The sequence below is a fragment of the Gigantopelta aegis genome, chromosome 2 (assembly GCF_016097555.1).
Source record: "Gigantopelta aegis isolate Gae_Host chromosome 2, Gae_host_genome, whole genome shotgun sequence".
Taxonomy (NCBI): domain Eukaryota; kingdom Metazoa; phylum Mollusca; class Gastropoda; order Neomphalida; family Peltospiridae; genus Gigantopelta; species Gigantopelta aegis.
Window position 1 is genome coordinate 50,145,580 of NC_054700.1, and position 20,026 is coordinate 50,165,605.

Sequence of the window (20,026 nt, forward strand, 5' to 3'; positions counted from 1 at the left end):
TAAGAAAATATATTTAATATGTATTCATCTAAACGACTCTGTTAGTCGAACATATCTCAGGACTGTCCCTTTAAAACGGATTTATTAGTTGGAAACAGGCACAGGTGGTCTCGTGGTTAAGCCATCGGATATAAGGCTGGTAGGTACAGGGTTCACCCAGAATGAGTTTGTAACGACTCAATGGATAGGTTTAAGGCCACTACACCCTATTTTCTCTCACTAACATCTAACAACTAACCCACTGTCCTGAACAGACAGCCAAGATAGCTGAGGTGTGTGCCCAGGACAGTGTGCTTGAACTTTAATTGGATATAAGCAATGATGAATAAGCAATAATGAAATGAAATGAAAATGAAATTAGTTGGAAACTGAAAATGACAGCAAACACACGCTTTAAATATTCATTTTCTTTAAATATTCACATTATTTAAATATTCACTTTACTTAAATATTCACTTTGGCTTTTATATAAATATTCATTTGGTATTTTAAATGTTTTCATTTCCGACTTCTTTAAAGTTTTAATATCTTGTTTAACCTCTTCCACTGTAGACAAACAGCTTAAATAGTTGATATGTATGCACTTGAATTGACAGTGTGCTTATACCATAATTTGATAGCAGAATGAATAAATGAACATGACAAACAATGCACTGCATTTATTTCTACCTTTGGTGCGCTCAAATTCTCTTTCTTTCCCGTCGAAAATGGTTTTTTGTTCTTCCAGGTCTCTAATTCGTTGACTGGTCTCATGCAGATTGGCTGTGTAATATGAAACCATAGTTTAATATATGGTTAGTTCAGAAGAAGTCTGTTTTGTTTAATGACACCACTAGAGCACATTTATTTATTAATCATCGGCTATTGGATATCAAACATATGGACATTTTGACACAGTCATAGAGAGGAAACCCGCTACATCTTTTATATGCACCATCCCACAGACAGAATAGCATATACCACGGCCTTTGATGTACCAGTCGTGGTGCACTGGGTGGGACGAGAAATAGCCCATTGGGACCACCGACGGGGATCGATCCTAGACCAACCGCGCATCAAGCGTGCACGTTAGTTCAGTAAATTAACAGATATTGTTACAATTAAGATGTATGAAGAATCTATACCCAGTACCTTTTTTCAGTTTTCACACATCTGTATGCCATTTGACTGGTGTATATCAAAGGCTGTACGTGGTATGTGCTATTCTGTTTGTGGGATGGTGCATATAAAAGATACCTTAAATTGCTATTAATGGGAAAATGTAGCAGGTTTCCTCTCTAAGACTATATGTCAAAATTACCAAATGTTTGACATCCAATAGCCGATGATTAAGTTGTAAAATACAGTTCGAAATATACACAAATCACTTATTTTTGTCATTTCGGTGAGACATCTTTAACACTAACGTAATTTTCTGTGTGAAATAACTAGACCTACTGCTAATTTCCATATTTAAGTAAAGTTACAAAAGTTTATGAATCAGCTAAATTAAGCCCAAAATGTGGGTAATAGAACTTTGCTATGAATATCGTGTTGGTAAAAAAACAATTCTACCTTCGATTCTTTGAATGTCTCTTGCTTTCTTCTCGATCTCATCCCTCCTGTTTTCACTGTCTGACTCCAGCTCTGTAATCCGTTCACATGATTCTCTCAGTTTCGCTGTTTGTAATACAAACAATGGTATAGGTATAATATACTGTTATTTCAATAAAGCACATTGAGTTTATTAATCATCGGTCATTGAATGTCAAATGTTTGGTAATTCTGACATAGTCTTAGACAGGAAATCTGCTACATGTTCCATTAGTAGCATGGGATCTTTTACATGCACCATCCCACAGACAGGATAGCACATACCACAGCCTTAATTTGTAATATCAGTTGTTGACCAATGGTTGGAACAAGAAATATCCCAAAGGGCCCACCGATGGAGATGGATCCTACATATATATATATATATATATGTACTATTTTTGCAACAAATTAATTGGTCAATACATTGCTACATGAAATTTCAAATCTGAGGTTACTTTGTACCTGTTTGTACACACCTTTACCATGTGTAATTATTATTACTTTAATATGACAGGATTTCAAAGATGTATTCTGTTGTATATTTATGTTTCAGTGAATGTACGGCTATGTCTCACACAATTAAATCCAGTGGCGTAGCATGGGCAGGGCCACCGGGGTGATTGTCCTGGGTTCAGAATTCTGGACTGGTGGAAGCTAGGGACTCATGCAGGGAGTGCCAACGGTCCACTGGTTAGGGGGTGCAATTAATACTTGCCTTGCCTCGGGTGCTGGTAATTAACCCACGCTACCTAGCAACCCACACTACACCACTGATACCCCCCCCCCCCCCCCCCCCCCCCCACTCACTAGTTATTTCATTTATATAACAGTGTATATCCTCAAATATGGGTAAACATTATTGAGCTATAATATGTATTTGGGTAAAATGTGCTAAACTAAGACCTTTTTACCATGTATTTCCATTATTCTAGCCGCAAAATTATTTGTTGTAATCTATGTAAAAATGCACAGTCGTTCGTTTGCAACCTTATATTGCTGTTTGGCAGTAATGCTAACATGAATAAATGCTGTTTTCCAGATTCAAGCATTTAAGTTTAATTCGATCAGGCAAAAACCAGCCTGCCCTGCTACACAAATGAGAGCCTGTATGCCTCTTCATATAATTGAGTATATTTTTAAATATTTAAGTAAAAAGACAATATACTGAGGAAACTTGTATGATGTATCAGTGTACAATAGTTGATATGTCTGGTGATAGCTAAAACATACGAGTCTATTAAAAATGTAGTTGTGTTAGTGTTTTGCATTATAGTACTGTTGGAAATAGAATAAAAATGATTTTCGTCTTACATATTAAACAGACAAGTAAATATTTTGTAAATATCTATTTAATGATAGTCTACCTAATTTAGCATTTACTTGTTTGGGCTCTCATTGATGTGCAAGGTGGTGTTTACTCTTGAAATAAAAATAAAAATATCAGTAAACAGGAGATTTGTGACCTTTATTGGAACAGATTATAACACATTTTGATGGATATGTGTCAATTTCATTTACCCTTAAACAAACTTTTAATTTAAAACTGCAAGATAACTGATTATTTTGAAATGCAGCATAAATTATTAATTATGACCAGCATATTTAGTAAATATGAATTCAATATAAATACAGTAGAACTATACACAATCTTGCAACCACTTAAAGGTGCTATATCAGAAGTTATATGTGAGCATCTGTTTGTGATAAAGATTCTCCAATAAAAATTTATTTTCTACTAGTAGATAAAATCATTTCCTATAATTATTTATGGGCATATAGTTAAAGGTGTAGTCTTTAAATGTTAAAGCAAAATTGAATAAAAACATGATTTGCAATAGCTGTCATTATGCAACTTATGAGATACATGTAGCACCTTTAATACCGGAAAATAGATCACAAACTCAAAATGGTTCTTGACAGTTTTGCTCAAAAGTTACTTATAAATGTTTACACATATTTTGTTTTGGAGAGGAATAGGGGTAAACCATCATCAGAAACATCCCTCACATATTGTAACAGCAATGAAATTGACATACCTTGACCAAACTTTGTTATAGTCTGTTCCAATAAAGTGCACAAATCACCTGCTTACCGACATATTTCTTTTAATTTCAAGAGTAAACACTACCTTGTACATCAATGAGAGCCAAAACAAGTAAATGCTAAATTAGGTAGACTATAATTAAATAGATATTTACAAAACATTTACTTGTCTGTTTAATATTTACGAAATAATCAACGAAAATAATGTTTATTCTATTTCCGACAGCACTATAGTTATTAATGTTCTATTATCGGAAAGCAAGACTGTACCTTTAAATTTAATTGTTTCAAAATTTTATATTATTTTATCACAATATATTACGAAAGTGGAATTTGAGAATTAACTATAAACTAGGCACCTTGTATAACAATCACTTTAATGTAAAGAATACTTCAGATTATACATACATGGATTTTCCTCCATATAAAAGCCACACAAAAGCTTAAGTCCGGAGCATAAGCGTATGAGACAGGGGGGCAGGGGGGCAACTGCCCTCTCCCCACCCCCAGTGCTAGAGCAAAACGTCTCAAATTCAGGCAAAAATGAAACAGATATTCGGGCAAAATGTGCTAACCCGAGACCTTTTTACAATGTATTTCTATCATTCTACCTTCAAAATAAGTTGTAATCCATGAACAAATGTGTAGTGATTCGTTTGCAATCCTATATAGCTGTTTGGTAGTAATACTTATGATTAAATTTTTTTTTCCAGATTCGGGCATTTTCGTTTAATCCAGGCATAAGCCAGCCTGCTCCCCCTCCCCCACTACAAAAATGGTCCAGAGTATACATTTCACAATGTTCTATGTTTCAGCCATGTGTGAGAAATGTGTGTATGGAACATATAGTCCCATTCCACTATGCTATGCATTTAAAGTGACATACCCTAGTTTTTAAACACTACAACATATTTTTCACCATTAATGCCGTTTTTGACAATTTAAATTAGAAGTACTTACATTTTATTATTTAGAATATTTATTTTTGTACACCTGAAGTGTTTCTGGTCATCTAGGTTTTGGTAATATCCATTAAAATGCATTTTTCAAATTTTTTAAAATGCACGTTTGTTTGAGAAGTAATGGTTATCGAGACAAGCTCTATTTTTTGACAATATGTCCAAATTTAAATATCACAGGCTTCTCTGTGTTATAACTTTATTCATATGTGTTGCATGTTTGTTGATTAACTAAATTCAGTGTCCATTTTCACGTGCTGAAACTAGGGTCTGTGCCTTTAAGGTGATCTTGACACCAAAATCACTTCATGGAGCGGGGCCTAGTGTACAAATACCTCATGGGCACCAAAATCACTTCATGGAGCGGGGCCTAGTGTATAAATACCTCATGGGCACCAAAATCACTTCATGGAGCGGGTCCTAGTGTACAAATACCTCATGGGTACGAAAATCACTTCATGGAGCGGGGCCTAGTGTACAAATACCTCATGGGTACGAAAATCACTTCATGGAGCGGGGCCTAGTGTACAAATACCTCATGGGCACCAAAATCACTTCATGGAGCGGGGCCTAGTGTACAAATACCTCATGGGTACGAAAATCACTTCATGGAGCGGGGCCTAGTGTACAAATACCTCATGGGCACCAAAATCACTTCATGGAGCGGGGCCTAGTGTACAAATACCTCATGGGTACGAAAATCACTTCATGGAGCGGGGCCTAGTGTACAAATACCTCATGGGCACCAAAATCTCTTCATGGAGCGGGGCCTAGTGTACAAATACCTCATGGGTACGAAAATCACTTCATGGAGCGGGGCCTAGTGTACAAATACCGCATGGGTATGAATATCACTTCATGGAGCGGGGCCTATAGTGTACAAATACATCATGGGTACGAAAATCACTTCATGGAGCATGGCCTAGTGTACAAATACCTCATGGGTATGAAAATCACTTCATGGAGCGGGGCCTAGTGTACAAATACCTCATGGGCACCAAAATCACTTCATGGAGCGGGGCCTAGTGTACAAATACCTCATGGGTACGAAAATCACTTCATGGAGCGGGGCCTAGTGTACAAATACCTCATGGGCACGAAAATCACTTCATGGAGTGGGTCCTAGTGTACAAATACCTCATGGGTACGAAAATCACTTCATGGAGCGGGGCCTAGTGTACAAATACCTCATGGGTACGAAAATCACTTCATGGAGCGGGGCCTAGTGTACAAATACCTCATGGGCACCAAAATCACTTCATGGAGCGGGGCCTAGTGTACAAATACCTCATGGGTGCGAAAATCACTTCATGGAGCGGGGCCTAGTGTACAAATACCTCATGGGCACCAAAATCACTTCATGGAGCGGGGCCTAGTGTACAAATACCTCATGGGTACGAAAATCACTTCATGGAGCGGGGCCTAGTGTACAAATACCTCATGGGCACCAAAATCACTTCATGGAGCGGGGCCTAGTGTACAAATACCTCATGGGTACGAAAATCACTTCATGGAGCGGGGCCTAGTGTACAAATACCGCATGGGTATGAATATCACTTCATGGAGCGGGGCCTATAGTGTACAAATACATCATGGGTACGAAAATCACTTCATGGAGCGTGGCCTAGTGTACAAATACCTCATGGGTATGAAAATCACTTCATGGAGCGGGGCCTAGTGTACAAATACCTCATGGGCACCAAAATCACTTCATGGAGCGGGGCCTAGTGTACAAATACCTCATGGGTACGAAAATCACTTCATGGAGCGGGGCCTAGTGTACAAATACCTCATGGGCACGAAAATCACTTCATGGAGTGGGGCCTAGTGTACAAATACCTCATGGGCACCAAAATCACTTCATGGAGCGGGGCCTAGTGTACAAATACCTCATGGAAATCACTTCATGGAGCGGGGCCTAGTGTACAAATACCTCATGGGCACCAAAATCACTTCATGGAGCAGAGCCTAGTGTACAAATACCTCATGGGTGCGAAAATCACTTCATGGAGCGGGGCCTAGTGTACAAATACCTCATGGAAATCACTTCATGGAGCGGGGCCTAGTGTACAAATACCTCATGGGTATAAAAATCACTTCATGGAGCGGGGCCTAGTGTACAAATACCTCATGGGCACGAAAATCTCTATTTATTTCTACCTTCAAATTTTTCAATTTCTTTTGCTTTCTTCTCTATTTCATGCTTCATATCTCGACTGTCTGACTCCAGTTCTGTAATTCGTCGATCAGCTTCTCTCATGAGTCTCTCTGTGCAAATTATAAATCGTAGACACAGTTAATTCATGTTCTGTGAGGGGGGGGGATCTGTTTTTTTATGCTCTGTAGTTTGTAATATTCTGTCTTTGGGGAAGTGCATATGCAAAATCCCTTGCAATCTTTCCGGCAGTGTTTTTAAATTTCATATTTTTACAAGAATTCTAAGAATACCGTACTGCTAAAGCATTACATGTTCCCTACCGAACCCAACAAATATTCTGTGGGAAAACTGGTAAATCGCTGTGAAAGTTAAACTTTATTTGTAATAGTACATGATAAAGCTATATACAAAATTTCATCTTAATATTTTCAGGCATATAATTGCCAAAAAAATGTCCGGAAAACAAATTTTCATATCTCCTAAGTTCAAGGGCCAAAACTCTGTAAAAAAAAAAGGTAAATTGCCATGAAAGTTAAACTGTATCTGTAATAGTACATGATAAAGCTACATGTATATACAAAATGTCATCTCAATATTTTCAGGCATAATTGCCAAAAAAATGTCCGGAAAACAAATTTTCATATCTCCTTAGTTCGAGGGCCATAACTTTATTTAAAAAAAGGTAAATTGCCATGAAAGTCAAACGTTATCTGTAATAGTACATGATAAAGCTATATACAAAATGTCATCTCAATATTTTCAGCCATTGCCAAAAAACGTTTGAGGGCCATAACACTGTAAAGCTATACACAAACTGACAGTTCAGTATAGCAAGACATTGTGAAAACACATCCAGAAAACTATATGTGGGACAGACGGATAGACAGACAGACCGAAACCAATAGTCCTGTCCGGTTGGATGAGTAGGGGATTAATAAATATGTGGTAAGTGAGATTGTTGTAGAAAAGTATAATATTATACTATATAATACATCAGTTATGTATAACGGGTTACTCTTACTAAATGAAATCTATGACAGTTTCATATTAAAAAGGCATATTACAAACAAACAAAATAATAATAATTAAAAAAATGGAATATTACAAATATTAGATTAGGCTTAAAAAAAACAAAAAAACATATGAATGGTTTCAGTTACCCGACTTACCCGACCCGATGCTAAATGTTTTGCCAAGTTAATCTTCAATACAGAGAGAATTATGTATCATTTGTTTGAAATGTGACCATACTACTCTTTGTCAAGTCCAGTTTCACAAATTTTAGGATTAAATTTATTTGTTTTTTAAACTTATAGCCTACCTATCTACCTACCCTATTTTTTACATATTTATCTGGCCTTATCATAAATGTATTATGTTTTACAAATCCATATTTTCTCATACATTCTTTACTACATAGTTCATCCGTTAAGTTGGATGTTATCATAGCATTTAGACTGTGTTTTCTGTAATTCAATATTTTTCATGCTGAGGTGTCATTAAACATTCATTCATACATACATACATACATACATACATACATACATACATACATACATACATACATACATACATACATTCATACATTCATTCATTCTTTCATTCATTCATTCTGTAATTCAAGTGAGATTAGTGATGAGCAGATATGACGTTTTGAGTGTGATAACCTTTTTATACTTTGGATTCATTCTATATTAATATCTTCTTTTTCTCCAGTGACCAGAGCATTGTATATATACATGTATTAGAATGCTACACTAATTCATGTTCTAATTAATACACTTATTAACTATTATGTAAATTAATGAAATGTGCTAAATGTGTATTAAAAATGTTCACAAGAGACCGAGAACCCTGTGTAACAATTAATTTCTAATAGTTTTAATAATATACTTTCTTAAATGCTCCTTATTTGTTTCACTGCTGTTGTATATATCTACTGGTATCATTTCATTTAAATTCATAAATGCAAACCATCATCATTTTACTGTACCAACTTAGCAATGCTACAATTATAAACGTACATGTATACACGTGTATATGTAACTTGTTGATCAAAACTGATAGCTTTAATTGTCTGAAAACTACAAGGAAACTCAAAGTTATGAACACTAAAAAGACAATATTTACTTTTATTTTCTTCTTCACTTGTGTACACTTCTGTCAACTTGGCATTCAGTTCATCTACAGTGCCTTTGAGCTTGACTAATTCTGATTCCTGTAGCATTCTTTGTACCTCTTCAAGGGAATGTTGTGCTCTGTTTAACTCTTGATCAAGAGTATCCTTGCAGGAGTTCAACTGATCAATTGTTTCAGTTTGTTGAGCTAAACATTTATTTAGTATTACATTTTCATTTTTCACCTCTGTCAGGCAACTCTGCATTCTGAATAAATCTTCACCAACTTTCTCCTTGTCTACCTGCAAATGTTCATTTCTTTCTCTTTCTTGGGCCAAACATTTCTCCATTTCCAAGCATTCATTCTGGACCTGTGTCAGGTCATACTGGACTCTAGAGAAATCTTCGTCCAGCTTCTCTTTGTATGACTTCAGCTGATCAATTGTATTACTTTGTTCAGCCAAACATTTGTTCAGTACCTCGTCCCCACATATCCTGTTCTGGCTAGGGGCTTTCTGCTGGATACTGGGCATGCTGCTGATAAGGTGTTGAAATTGTGCAACTTTCTTTGAAACAAAGTCGAATTCTTTCTTTAAGGACACTATATGTTCATTCAAAAGTGTAATTTTCAAATTTCCCCTTTCGTCTTGTATTCTTGAGCTTTGTTGATTGCTCTGTTTGGATTCAAGATCTGTCCATTGTCTTCCTCTGCGTCCTTTTTCCATGTTTTCACTTTCATCTTCCCTCGACGAGGTCTGTTCATGGGCTATTAACAAAATAATATTTTGCAAATGACCAGGGTTATTTGAAATTATATGACATAATGCAGTGGCAGATCCAAGGGGGCCCCAGGGGCCTGGACCCCCCCCCCCCCCCCCCCCCCCCCCCCCCCCCCCCCCCCCCCCAACTCCCACACACACCTAACTTTTGCGACAGTTATATTTTTATTTTATTTTATCATTTTATCATGATGGAAATTCCGAGAAATCCCTTTGGGAACTTTTGGGAACTTCATCCACATACATTTCATTGCCCCCCCCCCCCCCCCCCTGAATCTACCACTGCAATGGATTTAAAATAGAAATGAAATGAATGGGAAAATATGATTAAAGACACTTCTGGCTATTTGGTGTTGGAAATAGTTTAGTGAAATAAAATCATCACCCAAAAATATATTATTTGAAAAAAAACCCACAATTAACATAACTCAAACCAGATTACTTTAGTTAATATAGACCAGCTTCAGAATGAGCTAAGTTTCACCCAGAAAGGACATTATGTAGACCTGCTTTTTTGTATTCCTCATCATTTATGTTAACAAAAAGGTTTTGGTAAACGGGCTTCTTATGGTGGGTGTGACAAATATGGGAGTCAAAGTGGGGCTATCCTCCCAAAACCAGGGTCAACTACATGTACTAATAGCACTATTAGGAGAGCAGATAATGGGATAAACCTTTCAAATGATGATAGAAACATGAAACTTGGCACAGATGATCTCTACGGGCTGCCATACTGTCCTACAAATGTTCATTATTTAGCTATATTTTAATAGAGTGTTTCAATATTAGCCATTTTATATTATTTTATATGTTTAAAAACATGCTAAACCTAGCGTCTGATATGTAAAAAAAAAAGGCTTCTGGTACCTGTAGGAGTGGCAAATATTGGGGGTCAGTATATGGCAACCTCCCCAAAACATGGGTACCTACTACTAGGACTATTGGCAGAGCAGATAACTGAAATAATGTTTCAAATGGTAATACAAGCATGCAACTTTGCACAGGAAAGAAGAAAATGTTTTATTTAATGACACACTCAACACATTTTATTTACGGTTATATGGCATCGGACATATGGTTAAAGACCACACAGATAATTAGAGAAGAAACCCACTGTCACCACTACATGGGCTACTCTTTTTGATTAGCACAAGGGATGTTTTATATGCACCATCCCACAGACAGGATAGTACATACCACAGCCTTTGTTACACCAGTTACACAAGAAATAGCCCAATGGGTCCACCGACAGGGATCGATCCTAGACTGACTGCGCATCAAGTGAACGCAGAAACTTTGCACAGATGATCTCTTTAAGGAGTTCTTCAAATTCAACTTGAAATGTCAATATTGTGATAATTTTTTTAAGATGGCTGCCATTTTTTCCCACCATTGTCCGTTATTGGCATGTGTAATAAAAACTTTGTCCGATTTTAGCCATATCAATGACTTTTTATATACTAGTATTTAAAAGCATGCTGAAAGTAGTTCTGATATTTAAAATACTATCATAATTAATGTTTTTATTCAAAATGGCTGCCATATTTCCAGCAAACATAGTCATCAGCTACAATAGACGAATATAAGCTGGTACCAGTATCATGGAGATTAATCATTACCTTCTTTTGTCAACAGCCTATTTAATTTGTCTCTTAATTAGCTCATAATATCATTGATTTACCTTTTAGAGTTTGTACCTAGTTGTACATGCCAATACATTTGATATTTTAATGTTTATAGTTTCTAAAATAAAGATGATATTTTGTACTATTTTTACAACCAAATTAAAAAAATAAATAAACAAGGCTACAGACACTATTCACTAATCCTTATTATCACAACTATCTCTGTAATAATGTTTCTTTCATCCATGATTTCTTGTCTGCTTCGTGTTTGTATTGGTGGTGGGTGTAGTGTATGCAGAGCATGATAGATGCACCCAACCCCGTATGCTATATCTTTTTTGACCTGTGATTATTTTTATTGGAACATATGTACAGGTACTAATAATATAGTCTGGTTTAGCCTTGGCAGTTTTTTACCATGGCCTTAAAACGTACATGGTAGATGACAGCGATATAACTTAGAGAAATATTTTCAGTTTTTGTCATATAAAAATATACAAGACACACAAAACCATGAGATCGTTTTGACTATAAATTAATTCTAGCCCATACTGTGTTGTCAGTACTTACTAGTCATAATAAAATTTTCACATATGAAACCTATGAACTAAAGAAGCTAGGCCACCATATCCTTTGCCCCAATATTACCAGTTCAATCATGAATCAGTCCAAAAGACATAACGACTTCAAAGAAACTGTATTAATATACATCCTATTATATGAGCTCAACACCACACTATAAATGTTAAAAAGCAGGAAAGTACTGTAAAGTACATGTACTGTTAATTTGGATATGAATCTGCACATTTCGGGGTATAGGGTACATACTTTCTGGTGTAACCAGATGTTTTAAATTGCATTTCACATACACTACAGTTTTAAAACAGTTTACATATATTTTATTCTTTTTAACTCTAATAGTGCAAAGCTGTCTCTTATTTTGTTTCTATTGTTTTCCTGTGTCTTTGGTATTGTCAGCTTGGGTTGTGTTCACCCTCAACTCTGTGTTCAGGCCAGGTAATCGTTTAGTAGTAAGCTCATCTATTGTTTCTTTTGTTACCTGGTGTTCTCTGGAGTCCGAGACTTTTAAACATTCAAGCAAGACAGAGGTGTTTTTCTGCATTGCAAGTTTTATAGTTGATAGTTCTGCACAGCACAATTATTAACAATACAGGTAAATACAAACATATATTTTGAGTTATAACCATATGTTTTTAGTAGTAAAATAGATTAGTGTATGTATATTTTATGATAAACCTTAAATTAGAACTTAATTACTGACCTTTAACAAGCATCTGTTTGTGCCGAGCTGAATATCCAAAGGTTCCTAGAATCTGCTTGTTTTGGCCAATCTCACTTCTGCTGAACCAAGTGTCATCATCACTTCTGTCCACACTCTTAGCTGTGGAAGAATGATTATTTAATATCAGTAATGTCTGTTTTGGTAGTAAGTGCATGGCCACTATCAGAGTAACATCTGTCTGTTGAAAAATCTATCATTGTAACCCTCACCCCCCTTCCTTCCCCCACATTAAATGTAACATTGATAACATAGTTGAAGTAAGCGCATTGACATAACAGCTATCTGTTGGAAAATCTATCATTTTAACATATAAAGAGCAAGTAGGCACAAAGTAAGCACATTGACACTATCAGAGTAACAGCTATCTGTTGGTAAATCGGTTATTCTATCTTTTCTACCACTGAATTTATTACGTTATTCTATGATTTGCAGTTTTGTTATCCAATATATTTCTCTTATTTACTTTTGTCAGATTATAATTCCAAGCAAAATAATCTTTAAAATGGTAAAAAAAAAAAAAACAGGTTTAATTTTGCGATTTAGATGCTAGGAAACAAAAAAAATATTGGGGGGACATGCCTTCGAACCTCTTTGACATCTCAGATACTTCGTGCTTACCAGTTATGTTTAGCAAATCAAAAGGTTTTTGGTCATTCTGTTTTTGGGTTTGTTTTGTTTTGTTTTTTTGTAGTAGCTTCAAAGTAATTTTATGCGGTTTTAACCAGATGTTCATCTGGCATTTATATATAGCGTGCTAGTGTATTAGGTTTAAAGTTGAAATTGGTGGCTTAGTAAGTTAAAGCCATTAGCCTTATTGCTGGTAGGTCCTGGGTTCGCCTCCCTGTCCCGACTCACACCCAGAGCGAGTTTAACGACTTAATGGGTAGATGTAAGGCCACTATATATATATACACCAGTGTTCGAGATTAAAATTTTGGGGCAGTATCCCAGTTGGATACTAACATTTCAAAATCTAGTATCCTACCTGAGAATTTAGTATCCCACTTAAATGAAATTCATAAATAACATCGTAACAAATAAATGAAGACTTTCATTGTTTCAGCGAAAAATAAAAATGCAGGATTAGAAAAAACAAAACAATATTATACAGTATCCCAGTGGGATACTGGGTTATTGAAGTCTGGTATTCAAAATTAAATTCTTGTATCCCCGGGATATCGGAATACCATTAATCTCGAACAGTGCATGTACACCAACTTCTTTTTCACTAACCATTAACAATAATTTATATTAACCCACTATCCTGGACAGACAACCAAGATAGGCGAGGTATGTCCAGTATAGTATGCTTGAACCTTAACTGGACACCTGCTCGAAGATAAATTGAAATGATATTAGATCTTTAACAAAAGATTTAAGTCAACATGATTATATATACATGTTTTTAATTAATTATATCTACTTGTGAAATTTTCAATTTGTTGTTCATTTACTGACCTTCAACAAGCATCTGTTTGTGTCGAGCTGAATATCCAAAGGTTCCCGGAATCTGCTTGTTTTGGCCAATCTCACGTCTGCTGAACTGCGAGTCATCATTCTCACTTCTCGTCTGCTCCAGTTGACCATAATCACTTCGGTCCTCACTCTTAGCTGTGGAAGATTTTATTTTTAATAGAAGGAAGGAAGGAAATGTTTTATTTAGTGAAAAAAGAAAGAAAGAAATGTTTTATTTAACGACGCACTCAACACATTTTATTTACGGTTATATGGTGTCAGACATATGGTTAAGGACCACACAGATTTTGAGAGGAAACCCGCTGTCGCCACTGCATGGGCTACTCTTCCGATTAGCAGCAAGGGATCTTTTATTTGTGCTTCCCACAGGCAGGATAGCACAAACCATGGCCTTTGTTGAACCAGTTATGGATCACTGGTCGGTGCAAGTGGTTTACACCTACTCATTGAGCCTTGCGGAGCACTCACTCAGGGTTTAGAGTCGGTATCTGGATTAAAAATCCCATGCCTCGACTGGTATCCGAACCCAGTACCTACCAGCCTGTAGACCGATGGCCTGCCATGACGCCACCGAGGCCGGTATTTTATTTAATGATGCACTCAACACATTTTATTTATGGTTATATGGCGTCGGACATATGGATAAGGACCACACAGATATTGAGAGAGGAAACCCGCTGTCACCACTTTATGGGCTATTCTTTTCAATTAGCTGCATACATGTATATAAAGGAATATTTTATATGCACCATCCCATAGACAGAATAGTACATAACACGGTCTTTGTTACATCAGTTGTGGTGCACTGGCTGGAACGAGAAATACCCCAGTGGTGTCATTAAACCAGTGGTAAAGCACTCACTTGATGCACGATCGGTTTGGGATCTTATTTTTTAATTTTCACAGCAAAGCATTTCCTCGAACCTCCTAGATATCTTGTGAATCTTGGTCATGGTACAACCCTGTCAGTGTGTTTTATTCCCACAAGATGTGGCAAAGCGAACGATTGATGTGCGGTCGATCTAGGATCGATCCCCGCCGGTGGACCCATTTGGAGAGGAAACCCGTTGTCGCTAGTTCTCCACAACTGGTGTAACCAAGCCCGTGGTATGTACTATCCTATCTGTGGGATGCTGCATGTAAAAGATCCCTTGCTGCTGCTTGAACAGAGTAGCCCATTGCATGCTGAAAGCGGGTTTCCTCTCTAATTATCTATTTGGTCCTAAACTATATGTTCGACGCCATATAAATGTAATTAAAATGTGTCGGTATGTGGATTAAAAAAACATTCCTCGACTTACTTCCCAAACTGATCTTCAACGCATGTTGACCCATGGCCTAGCCATGACGCCATGTTTAACATCATTGGTAGCCATTTGGTGAGTGGGCTATAGGGAGATCTGTCAATAGACGGAGGACAGTTTAGTGTCCGACTCGGACTGCGATTCCTTACCAGATTCCTGGCTGTCTGAACAAACAGTCCACCCATCTTCACTGTCAAAGTCTGGGACGCAATCTGTCCAATAAAGAAAAGAATAGTGCCATAATGTATGCGTTTAATTAACAGCCAATGAGAGTTATTTGGTGGAAGATATATGGTCATTGCAATATATGGTCTAGTAGTGTTTTTAAAAAAACAAGTCTTGTTATTAAAGCTTAAAGTTTTTTGTTTTTTTATAACAACACCACTAGAGAACATTGATTAATTATTCATCGGTTATTGGATGTCAAGCATTAGGTCATTCTCATATATTAGTTGTCAGTGGAAATCTGTAGCATTTTCCCCATCTGGTGGTGTTGTTAAACAAAACACACTTTTCTCGGACTAACCATTAGCCACTGTCCTGGACAGACAAACCTAATAGCCGAGGTGTGTGCTTTTCTCGGACTAACCATTAGCCACTGTCCTGGACAGACAAACCTAATAGCCGAGGTGTGTGCTTTTCTCGGACTAACCATTAGCCACTGTCCTGGACAGACAAACCTAATAGCCGAGGTGTGTGCTTTTCTCGGACTAACCATTAGCCACTGTCCTGGACAGACAAACCTAATAGCCGAGGTGTGTGCTTTTCTCGGACTAACCATTAGCCACTGTCCTGGACAGACAAACCTAATAGCCGAGGTGTGTGCTTTTCTCGGACTAACCATTAGCCACTGTCCTGGACAGACAAACCTAATAGCCGAGGTGTGTGCTTTTCTCGGACTAACCATTAGCCATGTAGCAAACAATAGCTGTCCTGGACATTAGACAAGACAAACCTAATAGCCGAGGTGTGTGCTTTTCTCGGACTAACCATTAGCCACTGTCCTGGACAGACAAACCTAATAGCCGAGGTGTGTGCTTTTCTCGCACTAACCATTAGCCACTGTCCTGGACAGACAAACCTTATAGCCGAGGTGTGTGCTTTTCTCGGACTAACCATTAGCCACTGTCCTGGACAGACAAACCTAATAGCTGAGGTGTGTGCTTTTCTCGGACTAACCATTAGCCACTGTCCTGGACAGACAAACCTTATAGCCGAGGTGTGTGCTTGGTCCATAGACAAGCAGGGAAAAACTGAGGGTTTTTTAAGTTAAAATTCGTTCTGTTTAACAACACCACTAGAGCACATTAACTTATTAATCATTGGCTATTGGATGTCAAACATTTGGTAATTTTGACTTGTAGTATTAGATGAAACCTGCTACATTTTCCCATCAGTAGCAATTAATGGATCTTTTATATGCACCATCCCACAGACAGGATAGCACCTACCATGGCCTTTGATATACCAGTCGTGGTGCACTGGCTGCAATGAGAAATCGCTCAATGGGCCCACTGACGGGGGGTCGATCCCAAACCGACCGTGCATCAAGCGAGCACTTTACCACTGGGCATATATTGCTTTAGCAGTACTCTGAATTTAGGACATGTATTGCTTTACCAGTATACTCTCAGAATGCTTTCATTAATTTGCCTTGAAACTGGTCAGGCAGTGCATCATCCCGGTAGTTTGGGGCTTTTAACACCTATGAGTCATTGACTCAATTACCCCTTCGATGGGGAAGTGACTCAAATCTTCCCTGCCTCTGGCTACAGTATTAAACATGTCTAAATGGTACAAGATGGAAACTGGTCTTTGAAATTAAGTTCTAAATATGGACACAGAGATAGATGATATTACCTTCAACGATCGTGGTTGCAGCAGTTAACTGACAAGCCTGTCCATCAGTAGTTTTCTTGCCTTCTTCCAATTCATTTTCAAATACTTTAATAGCGACTTCTTTTTCCTTCAGCAAGCTATTCGTCTGTGTTAAGTCGTGCTTTGCTGCTTGTAAATCTTGAATAAGAGTTTCCTGTTCTGCCTTCAACTGCTTATAGCTTTGCCTTTGCTCAGCTAAAACTTTCTCTAGTTCTCCATATTGGTTTTCTACCTGTTCTAGACTATGTTCTATTGTAGTTAAATGTTGAATAAGATTATCTTTTTCTGCCTTTAACTGCTCATAGCTTTGCCTTTGCTCAGCTAAAACTTTCTCTAGTTCCTCATATTGGGTTTGTAGCTGTTTTAGACTATGTTCTATTGTAGTTAAATGTTCAATAAGATTCTCTTTTTCTGCCATCAACTCCCCATAGCTTTTCTTTTCTTTGGCCAGATCAATCTTAAATTGCTCATTTTCTTTCTGTAACTGCTCATTTTCCTCCTTTCCTTCTGTAAAGTCTTTCTTCAAATGTTCGTGTTCCTTGTGTAACTGTTCTAGCTTACTCTGTTCTTCATTTAACCTTTGGTTAAGAATATCCTTTTCTTCCCGCAACAGGTTACTTTGTTTCCTGTCTTCAGCACACATATCCTTTAAACCGTCATTTTCTTTTTGTGCCTGTTTTAAGTTCTTTTGTGATTTGTTTAAATTTTGAATGAGATCGTCTCTGTCTGTCTGAAACCGCTTGTTTGTCTCTTCTTGATCAGCTAAACTTTTTCTCAGTTCCTCATTTTCATTTTGCATTTGCTTTAATCTTAATGTTAAGTGGTGTTGATCCTCATTTAAATCTAGATGAACGTCTGCCGTGTTTGGCTTTGGCACAAGTATTTTGCTTCGCGCTAAGGTGTTTGCTACATCTGTGCTGCCAACAGAAGTCACATTTTGTCCCATTCCTTCACCTGAAGACGTTTCTTGTTGTGTACTTTCACCTGGAGTGATGTCTTGTCCCCTGATATCACCTGGAGTGGTTTTTTGTCCCCTGATATCACCCGGAGTGGAGTCTTGTCCCCTGGTGTCACCTGGAGTGGAGTCTTGTCCCATGGTGTCACCTGGAGTGATATTGTCAGCTAAAATGGTTCTTTGTCCCGTTCCTACAAGGTTTCCCCTTTCCCCTTTGTCACTCGCAGTGGTATGCTGTCCCGTACCATCACACGCAGGGTCTCGTGCTTCATTGTCACTCCCATTGGGATCTTGTTCCATACCATCGCCCGCAGTGACCTCTTGTTCTACACTGTCCCTCCCAATGGGGTCTTGTTCCGTATCATCGCCCACAGTGGCCTCTTGTTCTACACTGTCCCTCCCATTGGGGTCTTGTTCCGTACCATCGCCCACAGTGGCCTCTTGTTCTTCACTGTCACTCCCATTGGGGTCTTGTTCTGTACCATCACACGCAGGGTCTCGTGCTTCATTGTCACTCCCATTGGGATCTTGTTCCATACCATCGCCCGCAGTGACCTCTTGTTCTACACTGTCCCTCCCATTGGGGTCTTGTTCCGTATCATCGCCCACAGTGGCCTCTTGTTCTACACTGTCACTTCCATTGGTGTCTTGTTCCGTACCATCGCCCACAGTGGCCTCTTGTTCTTCACTGTCACTCCCATTGGGGTCTTGTTCCGTACCATCACGTGCAGTGGCCTCTTGTTCTTCACTGTCACTCCCATCGGGGTCTTGTTCCGTACCATCACGCTCAGTGGCCTCTTGTTCTTCACTGCCACTCCCATTGGGATCTTGTTCCTTACCATCACGTGCAGTGGCCTCTTGTTCTTCACTGTCACTCCCATTGGGATCTTGTTCCATACCATCGCCCGCAGTGACCTCTTGTTCTACACTGTCCCTCCCATTGGGGTCTTGTTCCGTAGCATCGCCGACAGTGGCCTCTTGTTCTTCACTGTCACTCCCAGTATTTCCTTGCACCTTGACTTCAGTTGCCACATTTTCTTGACATCTGCTATCATCTTCAATAGTTTCTTGTCCCCTACTGTCACTTCTAGGGGTTTCTTGTTCCATACTGTGATCTTTTATTGTTCCTGGTCCTATAATGTTGTGTCCAGTGTTTTTCTGGTCCACACTGTCACCTGCAGTGGAATCAACAGGCTCTTGTCCCCTACTTTTGCTTGTAGGGGTTTCTTGTTCCATGTTCTGACCTTTTGTTGTTTTTTGTCCTGTAATGTCGTGTGCACCGTTTTTCTGTTCCATACTGTCACCTTCAGTGGATTCTATTCCCGCACTTCGACCTGCAACATAAACACAAGTAAAGGTTGGTTTCGTTTAACAGCACATTGATTAATTACCACCGGCTGATTGAAGTTAAACGTATGATAATTCCGATACACTAGCTATAGTCCGTGCCACAGGGAACATCTTTTTTAGTACTATGGAATTTACTACAAGTTGTTTATTTCTCAGCTGATTGTTTCATAACTTGGTTAAGCCATCGGACTACAGGCTGGGTAGGTACAGGGTTCGCAGCCCAGTACCAGCTCCAAACCAGAGCGAGTTCCTAAGGGCTCAATGGGTAGGTGTAAGGTTACTACACCCTCTTCTCTTTCACTAACCACTAACCAACTAACCAACTAACAACTAACCCACTGTCCTGGACAGACAGTCCAGATAGCTGAGGTGTGTGCCCAAGACAGCATGTTTGAAACTTAATTGGATATAAGCACGAAAATAAATTGAAATGAAATGAAATGCAACTTGCACTCAAAAATAGTACTTTTTGTCATTTCCAAAACATGTTTACCTTTCTTCTTA

The 20,026-nt window shown here is 38.1% G+C and overlaps 1 protein-coding gene across 1 annotated transcript in view; it reads right to left on the reverse strand.

Moving 5' to 3' along the window:
- LOC121386644 (myosin-6-like) overlaps positions 1 to 19,697 on the reverse strand; it is a 97,876-nt gene extending 78,179 nt beyond the window's left edge. The window contains exons 1-3 of the mRNA XM_041517621.1: positions 17,200 to 19,697; positions 15,489 to 15,551; positions 14,018 to 14,170 (exon numbers count right to left, since the gene is read on the reverse strand). Coding sequence (XP_041373555.1) covers positions 14,018 to 14,170; positions 15,489 to 15,551; positions 17,200 to 19,468 — 2,485 coding nt within the window. The 5' untranslated portion in view covers positions 19,469 to 19,697. The remainder of the gene's footprint in view (positions 1 to 14,017; positions 14,171 to 15,488; positions 15,552 to 17,199) is intronic.
- Positions 19,698 to 20,026: the final 329 nt, after the last annotated feature.